Source organism: Saimiri boliviensis, chromosome 11, assembly GCF_048565385.1.
Source record: "Saimiri boliviensis isolate mSaiBol1 chromosome 11, mSaiBol1.pri, whole genome shotgun sequence".
Classification (NCBI taxonomy): domain Eukaryota; kingdom Metazoa; phylum Chordata; class Mammalia; order Primates; family Cebidae; genus Saimiri; species Saimiri boliviensis.
In genome coordinates, this window is record NC_133459.1 from 50,282,373 (window position 1) to 50,292,970 (window position 10,598).

At 43.1% G+C, this 10,598-nt stretch overlaps 1 protein-coding gene across 4 annotated transcripts in view; it reads right to left on the reverse strand.

The window, feature by feature from the left end:
- Positions 1-9,887, reverse strand: part of NRDC (nardilysin convertase) — a 110,226-nt gene extending 100,339 nt beyond the window's left edge. Inside the window, exon 1 of one of the 4 annotated variants that reach the window (XM_003921562.4) lies at positions 9,389-9,887. In XM_003921562.4, the coding sequence (XP_003921611.1) occupies positions 9,389-9,729 (341 nt within the window). In that variant the 5' untranslated portion in view covers positions 9,730-9,887. Of the gene's footprint in view, positions 1-2,796; positions 2,919-9,388 lie in introns of those variants that run through there. The other 3 variants (XM_010349122.3, XM_003921561.4, XM_074380809.1) reach the window with 3 other exon arrangements.
- Positions 9,888-10,598: the final 711 nt, after the last annotated feature.

The following is a 10,598-nucleotide window of genomic DNA, read 5'->3' on the forward strand; positions in this document are numbered from 1 at the left end:
TTGCTGCCAAAAAAAAAAAAAAAAAAAAACCTGGCCAAAATATGCTTTAAAAAATTTTTTTTTAAGAGATGGAGGGGTTTCATTTTATTGTCCAGGCTGGTTTTGAACTCCTGGGCTCTCCCACCTCAGCCTTCCAAGTAGCTGGGATTACAGGCATCTGTGCCCAGCTTCAGAATACAATTTTAATCTAAGAAATTTCTAGCAAAATATCCCCATGAATTCTGTGAAAATGCCTGGCATGTAAGTACTCATACATTCATACATTCTACAAATATCATTTGAGAACCTAAAACGTACTGGACACTGAGTGAATAAAACAGACATGGTATACATACTCATGGGCATTTAGCCTAGCAAATATTTAAAGTTAATTAAGTAGAAAGCAAAAAGAAAACTGAAGAACACTTCAGCTACAGAAAGACTGGTACCAGTCTGAGACAGTCTTTCAATTTGTGTTAGTGCACACTATTCAACACACAATTATAACTGACTTAAACCAGTCTGCCACATCCTATGGATTTAAACTACTGGTTTAATCTTAAAATACTGCTTTACTTATGCCATTTTCATGCTCAAGAACCCACAAATTATCTTAGTATTTACCACGTATACACTTCACCCATTTTCTACATTAGCTATTTCAAACCTTCGCACTCAAGGTTTCCCCTATGCTTCCCACTACTTCCCCTACAGTTTCCCAGAGGACCACCTAAGTACATTTCAATGACTCCTTTACAAAAAAGGGGAGAAAAGTCACCCTTTCGTGTTTTCACTGCCTGCATGCACACTCATTACAACTTCCTTCACTTTAAGAGGAGATATTTTCTCATCTAAAACGAGTCTCTCTGTGTATATTCTTAAGATTAATCCCGCCAGGCACGGTGGCTCACACTTGTAATCCCAGCACTTTTGGAGGCCAAGGCAGGTGGATCACCTGAGGTCAGGAGTTCGAGACCAGCCTGACCAACAGGGAGAAACCTCATCTCTACTAAAAATACAAAAAAAAAATTACCCAGGCATAGTGGCACATGCCTGTAATCCCAGCTACTCAGGAGGCTGAGGCAGGAGAATCACTTGAACCCAAGAGGCGGAGGTTGCAGTGAGCCAAGATCTCACCATTACACTCCAGCCTGGGCAACAAGAGCAAAACTCCATCTCAAAAAAAGATTAATCCTATCACCTCACAACCATCTAAGGATCTAGTAATCTATTACTGTCTATCTTCAACTTCTCTACTGATTCTTTTTTTTCTCAAGCAAGACATGCTCACCTCTTATTCATCTTGAGAAAACACTCGTTTGCTACAATTTGCTGTTTTTATCCTAAAATCTCCTCTCATTCCTTCTCCTTTAAAACCAAACAGTGTGTACCTCACCATTTAAAATTTCTCACTCTTGGCTGAGTGTGGTGGCTCACGCCTGTAATCCCAGCACTTTGGGAGGCGGAGACAGGCAGATCACTTGAGGTCAGGAGTTCAAAACCAGCCTGGCCAATATGATAAAACCCCCTCTTTATTAAAAATACAAAAATTAGCTGGGCATAGTAGCACATGCCTGTAAGCCTGGCTACTCGGGAGGCTGAGACACAAGAATCACTTGAACTTGGGAGGTAGTGGTTGTAGTGAGCTGGATCAGGCCACTGCACTCCAGCCTGCGTAACAGAGCAAGACTCCATCTCAATAAATAAATAATAAAATTTCTCACTGTCTATTCGTTCTTAACTCACTACAATTTGGTTTCTGCCTCCATATCATTCCTTTGAAATGCTTTCGCCAGTAATAATTTCTTGAATCTCTAAAAGACTATTTAGTTCCTGTACTACTTGACCTCTCAGTTTTATCTATCATCACACCTTGCTTAAAGCATTCTCCGGCCGGGTGCGGTGGCTCACGCCTGTAATCCAAGCACTTTGGAGGCCAAAACGGGTGGATCACCTGAGGTCGGGAGTTCAAGACCAGCCTGACCAACATGGTGAAACCCCGTCTTTAAAAAAATAATAATAAATAAATAAATAAAATTTGAAGGAAAAAAAAAAGCATTCTCCTCCACTGGTTCATTAAAAAAAAAAAAAGTCACTATCACCTGCCTCCAGACTGCTCCTTTTCAATTTCAATTGTCTATGAGTTGCTCTTCTATTATGTCCTTATGAGGATCCTTAGTCTTAGGGACATTAGTTAACTTGCTAAAGGTCACATGACCAGTAGATAGCAAACTAGAAACACAAATGACAAAACAAAAAGTCATACTTTACATATTCCTATTCTAGCACCTATTATATTTAATGCATTTCAGTTTCAGTATCTGAAACTCTCCTCTGAGAGGAGAGCTCCCTGACTCTCCCACTGCACATCATAAGCTCCTTAAAAGGAAAAGAGGTTTTACCATCAGTTCTTTAAAAAGAGGGTGGTGTTTTTTTGAGACAGAGTCTGGCTCTGATGACCAGGCTGGAGTGCATTGGGTACAATCTCGGCTCACTGCAACCTCTGCCTCCCCAGTTCAAGCAATTCTCCTGCCTCAGCCTCCCCCGTAGATGGGATTCCAGGCGCCCACCACCATGCCCGGCTAATTTTTGTATTTTAGTAGAGACAGGGTTTCACCATGTTGGCCAGGTGGGTCTCCAATTCCCGACCTCAGGTGATCCGCCCACCTCAGCCTCCCAAAGTGTCGGGATTACAGGTGTGAGCCACCATACCCAGCCATAAAAACAGAGAGCTTTTTAATGCTAAATCTTATTTTCCTAAAACACACAAATACACACATTTTAGTTAGAAATGACATATATTCTTTCTATTCTTACCAGCCCATCAGCTCACATTGAAGAAATCATTCAGGCCCAGTGTGGTGGCTCATGCCAGTACTCCCAGCACTTTGGGAGGCTATGGTGGGTTGATTGCTTGAGCTCAGGAGTTTGAGACCAGCCTGGGGAACAAAGCAAAACCCAACCTTTACCAAAAAAATTACAAAACTTAGCTGGGCATAATGGCATGTATCTGTAGTCCCAGCTACTTAGGAGGCCAAGGTGGAGAGGATGGCTTGCACCTGGGAGGCAGAGGCTACAGTGAGTTGAGATCATACCACTGCACTCTATCCTGGGTGACAGAGCCAGACTGTCTCAGAAACAAAACAAAATAAAGAAATCAGTCCAAGGAATAGTAAGAGACAAAAGCTATGTTTATTAAAGTTTATACTAGTATTCATAAAATTTAACATATTTCATCCTTAAAAGCCCTTACTTTGTTAAATGAATTTGAATCTCATGAAGTAATACCTAGGTTATCTCTACTTTACAAGATGAGTGGAAGTGAAAAAAAAAGAGATTTGGATTCATTTGTTCATTTGTATCAGGCTAAGGAATTGTTGTCAACATCCTGGAATTTATACATGGAAGTCATAATGATTTCTTCTGTAGCTGTGAGATTTTGTGATCATTTCAGCAATATTTGTGTGTCTGTGTGTATGTGAAATGAAACACACACAAATGAAATTACTGGCTCACATACTGAATGAAGCATTTACTGTTCCAGGAGTTTTCTTTGTAACTATTAACAAAGAAACCTATCTTATTCCCATCCAATTAAAAAAAAAAGTTATCTTGTTTTCTGATTTATAGTTTTCTTCTGATACCTTAGATTTGCATAAGGCTTCTGGTGAGTATATGTGATGCCTAAGTGAACAAAAGGCTTCTGCTCAGGAGTGAGCCACTTCACTAGCAAACTATTCAGGAAGCCAAGAAATGTTAATGTTCTCAATGCAACTGTTCTGCTCACTTGAACTGTGATCCTCCTCCTGTTCAACAGCATACAAAAGTAAACAACATAATATTCAGAAATAGCCTGTACCTTATTCAGCATACACCCACCCATTATTTTCTATGAAATGTTATTTTATTTATTTTAAGGCAGAGTCTTGCTCTGTTGCCCAGGCTGGAGTGCAGTGGCACAATCTCAGCGAACTGCAATCTCTGCCTCCCGAATTCAAGCAATTCCCCTGCCTCAACCTCCCGAGTTTGGATTACAAGTGCCTGCCACTACAACCGGCTAATTTTTGTATTTTTAGTAGAGACAAGGTTTCACCATGTTGGCCAGGCTGGTCTTGAACTCCTGACCTCAGGTGATCCACCCTCCTCCGCCTCCCAAAGTTCTCAGATTACAGGGGTGAGCCACTGCACCTGGCGTGTAAATTTATTAAGATAACCATCTCCTCACTTGTAACAGTCTAACCGGAATTTAAATTAGAAGGCTTGCCCTTCAGAAGTGTATATGTCTTTTCATTTGTATGGTAGCTCACACATGTAATCTCAGAACATCGAGAGGCGGACGTGGGCAGATCCCTTGAGGTCAGGAGTTCGAGACCAGCCTGGACAACTTGGCGAGAGCCCCATCTCTACAAAAGATTAGCTGGACATAGGCCAGGGGCGGTGGTTCATGCCTGTAATCCCAGCACTTAGGGAGGCTGAGGTGGGCGGATCATGAGGTCAGAGTTTGAGACCATCCTAACCAACATGGTGAGACTCTGTCTCCAATAAAAACACAAAAATTTGCTGGGTGTAGTGGTGCGCACCTGTAATCCAAGCTACTTGGGAGGCTAAGGCAGGAGAATTGCCTGACCCCGGGAGGCAGAGGTTACAGTGAGCAGAGTATTGTGCCACTGCACTCCAGCCTGGCGACAGAGCCAGATCCTGTCTCAAAAAAAAAAAAAAATTAAAAATTAGCCAGACGTGGTGGGGCAGGTTGTGATGCCACCAAGTACTCTAGCCTGGGTGATGAAACCCTGTCTCAAAAAATTTTTTTAATCCTTAAAAAAAAAAAAAGAAGAAGTTTATATACTTTTTCATTTGTTCTTTCCTCCTCCACAGCTTTTTACAAGCAGGTTAAACATGGAAAGTGTTTCACATTTGTTTAAGTCAATCCAAACTACCTAACATTAAGTGTTCTTCATTGTTAAAATAATTTACTATTCAGAATGCACCACAGCCAGGCCAGGTGCAGTGGCTCACCTGTGCCTGTAAATCCCAGCACTTTGGGAGGCCAAGGTGGGCAGATCACCTGAGGTCAGGAGTTGGAGACCAGCCTAGGCAACATGGTGAAACTCCATGTCTTCAAAAAATTAGCTGGGCATGGTGGCATGTGCCTGTAGTCCCAGCTACTGGGGAGCCTAGCTGGAAGGATCACCTGAGCCTGGGAGGTCAAGGCTGCAGTGAGCCATGATCATGCCCACTGCATTCCAGCCTGGGTTACAGAGTGAGACCCTGTCTCAAAAATAAAAAATAAATAGAATACACCACTACTAATACTGTCCATCTAGACTTTCCACTCAACACCAATAAAAATTTGAGTATCAGCCAGACACGGTGGCTCATGCCTGTAATCCCAGCACTTTGGGAGATGGCGGCAAGGGGATCACCTGAGGTCAGGAGTTCAAGATCAGACTAACCAACATGGAGAAACCTCCTCTCTACTAAAAATACAAAATTAGCTGGGCGTGGTGGCACATGCCTATAATCCCAGACTTGGGAGGCTAAGGCAGAAGAATCACTTGAACCTGGGAGGCAGAGTTTTCAGTGAGCCGAGATCATGCCATTGCACTCCAGTCTGGGCAACAAGAGCGAAACTCCATCTCAAAAAAAAATTGAATATCAGTTCCTAACCTGAAGTCTCTTAATCCTTCCAGAAGGGAAGGGAATCAACATTTGGTAAGCATTTAATACAGATCCCTAAAAAAGCATAATAGATGTCCTAGAGATATGCCCAACATTTCAAAAAAGCTGAACAGAAATTATACATATGCTGAAGTAAAATTCTGCAGGCTACTAATAAATGCAGACTGGTAAATCCTTCAAGGTATTATTTCACCACAATATTCCTTTAAATAGGTCCTCTTCTGAGGCTTATTCAAAAGATATAGAATATGATGCTATGTACTGTAATGGATCATGTACAAAATCTACTGAAATACTACGGAAGGAAGAATTAGCTCTGCCTAGAAAGACTTCACACAGAGAGAATATCACAGCAGAATCTGGAAAAATAATTCAGCTTTCTGGGCTATAGATGCCTCATAAGTATGTTTCTGGTTACAAAAATTCACAGAATTTAAGTTGGATAAGACTTTAAAAATCACCTAGTCCTGAGGTTTTCCACCTTTATTTTAAACTAATAAAATCTTTTATTTAAAAGTCTAATTGAAACTCCAGTACATAAAACAGGTAATATGGAAGAACTGCTCTTTTGAAAGGGGAGGGTTATTGAAAAACACAATTGTTCTAATCAATTCCCTTCGTTTTTAAAATAAGTGAGACTCTAAGGACAATGACTTGGCAAAAGCCATATAAAGACAAAACCCAACAACTGATTCAAAGAACAACTCTTAAGCAAGCATTATCTCCTCTTTGAAGGCTTTCCTTTCTCCCCAGGCGGAATTTACCAATTTATTTCATCCCTCCGTATATCTAGGACATACTTCCATTATGGCTTCTATAAAACTTTAGTGCCCTAATTTTATTTTTGAGACAGTGTCTCACTGCTACCCAGGCTGGAATGCAGTGGCACGATCAGGGCTCACTGCAGCCTCAACTCCCTAGGATAAGGGATCTTCCTACCTCAGCTTCCCAAGTAACTGGAACTACAGGCACACACCACCACACCCAGCTAATTTTTTGTGTGTAGAGATAGGGCCTCACTATGTTGCCCAGGCTGGTCTCAAACTCCTGGGCTCAAGTGATCCTCCCAGCTGGGCCCCTCATGTGCTGGGATTACACGCGTGAGCCACCACAACAGCCTTTAATTTTATTTTTTTATGTGTCTGCATCCCTCTCTACTATTGTAAGCTCCCTGAAGGCAGGGATTGGCTTAATCATTTTTGCATATTCACCCAGACTAACATGTTATTTATTACATTATATTTGACCAAGTTTCAGAAAATATTTAATCTAGCTTGATGCCTGGCACATAGGACTTAATAGATATTTATTAAATAAATTTACCAAAAATGAGGTAAGTGAAATAACGTATCTAAAACAATTACAACAGAACAGGCGCAGTGGCTCACACCTGTAATCCCAGCACTTTGGGAGGCTGAGGCAGGTGGATCACCAGGTTAGGAGATCAAGACCAGCCTGGCCAACTGGTCTCTATAAAAAAAAAACAAAAAAAAAAAAACCAAAAAGTAAAACAGTTACAATAGCAGCTGAAACATACTGTCTATTCCATAAACATTAGTTACTATATAACTTTATATAGGCAGAAAAAAAACCCTGAAACTATTATTGAACGTCTGATCTGGAAGACAAAAACTAAGCACCTTTTATCAAGTTTTCAATCTGCTCGTTTATACATTGCCAATACAGGTTGAGTATCCACTGAAACACTTGGGACCAAAAGTGGTTCAAATATTGGATTTTTTTTAATTTTGGAATATTTGTGTATACATAATAAGGTATCTTGGGGATGGGACCCAGTATGAATACAAAAATCATTTATGTTTCATATATACCTTATACACAAAACTTGAAGATAACTTTATTCAATTTTTTAATAATTTTGTGCATGAAACAAAGTTTGTGTACGTTAAACCAACGATCAAAAAGCAAAGGTGTCATGTGTGGAATTTTTCACTTGTGGTATGTTGGCACTCGTGAAGTTTCAGATTTCTGAGAGTTTTGGATTTTTGGATTAGGAATACTCAACCTGTACAACCACATCTTTAATAAGAGAAAATTCAGCTCATTTATAAAGATCTCTTGACCCCAGCAGCCTGGGGAAAATATTATCTAGACTTGAAGTAAAAGGAGAAATTAGGCTGATCCTAAACTTGAGGCTAAGACACTTCTTTCTAGACCTCAGTTTTGGTCATCTGTCAAAGCCGGGTGGTGAAAAGTGGAAAAGATTATCTCTAAGGTTCTTTCTTGCTCTAATGCTATAGGGGCTTATAACAAATTTAGAGCTAGAATTCTTCTTCAGCTTTCAACTCACATGAGCAAGAACTTTGTGAAAAAAAAATCAGCAAATGGGCCGGGTGTGGTGGCTCACGCCTGTAATGCCAGCACTTTGGGAGGCCGAGCTGAGCGGATCACGAGGTCAGGAGATCGAGACCATCCTGGACAACATGGTGAAACCCCATCTCTATTAAAAATACAAAAACTAGCTGGGCATGGTGGTATGCACCTTTAGTCCCAGCTACTCAGAGGGCTGAGGCAGGAGAATCGCCTGAAATCGGGAGGCGAAGATTAAAAGAGCTAAAATCACGCCACTGCACTACAGCCTATGACAGAGACAACCTCCTTCTCAAAAAATAAAAAAAATTAAAATCAGCAAATGATGCACTGGATTTGGTATCAGGAAGGGTCATCATGCCAGTTCTGTTATTATTTAGCTGTGTGATTCTGAGCAAGAAGCAAAGTCTCTGGGTCTCAATTTCCTCAACCTGTTCAACGAAGTTGTTGGACAATATGAACTCTATTTAAAATACATCAAAGTCCAGGCCGGGCACAGCGGCTCACGCCTATAATCCCAGTACTGTGGGAGGCCATGGCAGGAGGATTGCCTAAGCCCAGGAGTTTGAAATTAGCCTGGGCAACACCACAAGACCCAGACTCTTATTTAAACACACACACACACACACACACACACACACACACACACACACGATACATCATAGTCACGATATTCCATGAAATAAGTACCTCTGAAGGAAAATGTTCAGGTGGGTTCTGAATCACCAATTATTAGAAATGGTTAGAGGACTCCTGAACAAACCAAAAGCAGAGAATTTCAAGATTAGAAGAAACCTTATACCTCACCAACTGAGACCCAAGTCCTCTCTAATACATTCCTGGAAGAGGTCGCCCAATCATTTTGGTAACGGAGAACTACCCACGGAAACAAGCCACTTCAACATAGGTCAAATAGGATGCAAAGTTACTTTACTAAAGCCACACTATCCTCTGGTAACTTTGGTCCACGAGTTTCACCTCTCCATTACTTAAGGGTCCCTCAAATATTTTGGATAGTGATAATATGCCCCTTAGATAGCCTGTCCTCCAAAATTAAAGTACCCAACTCCATCAACCTTTCCTGGCAACATAATACCAAGACTCCCTCACCATTCAGGCTGCGTTCCTCAAAGAAACCTCCATTCTTGCTTTAGTGACTGTATTCAAATGGCTCGAAAAGCTTCTGCCATTCTGACATCCTGGAACCCAAGATTTCCCACTTGCCCAGCTGACACCACAGGGAAGCCCTTAACCACGCTTGTCACCTCCACCCAAGGAAGCATTTGGGGTGGAAAGTGTGCCCTGTTGCTCCATTGGGAGACATGGAGACAAGAAGTGACAGCGGCACCGACAGAGAGGCCTGCACACTGTTCTCCCCAGTGCAAGCCTCCTCCCTCACCGGTATTGCTTGGGGTCGCTGGGAGACTTGACGATCTCAGGGTCCCCGGCATTACTGAGTGACCCCCTCCGTCCCTCTTCCTCAGATTCATCCGCTCCTAGACGGGCAACCCGGCTGTTTTCGCCCAGATCTTGTCCATTGGGCTGCAGGTCAGGGCAGCTGCAGGTAGACTTCGCCTTGTTCCTTCCAGGCATGGCCAGAATGGGAAAGGGTCTGGCAGCAGCAGAGTCTTCGCACCGACCCCGTTCTTCGATTCCCCAAAGTGCCGCGAGCTCCCGCCCGGCCTCACACAACTTCCTCCGGGTGGCACAGACTGCAGCAACCGTGACTCTCCTCAGCATTCACCACCACGCTGGAGCGATGGACATCCCGCTTCCCAGGACCTACCTCCTCCACGTTCCAGAGGCGGTGGCGGCCGGCGCTGGTGCTGCAGCCGCCGCTGAGAACAGGCCTGAACCCCTCCCCCAACCCGGTCTCTCTCACGCCAACTTCCCTCATCCCTCCGCCCTCCTGGCCGCCGATGACGCTACTGATTTTAGCCAATCATGAAGCAAGAAAATAGTCACGCGCACGCAGGCAACCAATGAGGAATGGAGAGGGACTAAAGTGACCCGGACTGATTCTCGGAACAGCCAGCGAGCGTTTCGAAACCCAAAGTGGGAGGGGCGAGGGAGAAGAGGCGGAGGACGACGGGAGAAGGACGCCTGGGCGGCTGCGCAGCGTTTGTGACGTACCGGGGAAGTGGATTGTGGCGATCGCAGAGTTAGTGCTCCGCGTCTCAGAGAAAAATATTCCCCTAATGAGAAAACCGACAAACGAGTAGAGAATATTAATTCTAGAATTTTTAAATTTTCCCATTCGTGTCATATTTTGGGCACCCTGCCCCTCAGACCTGAGGCGAGCCTTCGGCTGTGACTCAGCACGTAAAAAAGCCGAAAGCCGAACGCCGGAAGTCTTTTACTACCCCGCAGGAGGGACGCTGGTCCCGAGCGCCGCAAATAGTATTGGCTCCTCTCTACCCTGTTGCCTGCCCGACCCCGGTGGGTTTTCACCCTCAAAGCCTAAGAAAATTCTAAAAAGACCAGTGTGAATGTGCTCACTCTTCTGTGCAAAAACGTTTTTTAAGCTCCTCTAGCCTGCTGTTAAATTCGGCCAATTTTTATTGAGCAGCTTCAGCGTCTGCTGCCTTCAAGTCTTATTTCCCAGTTTT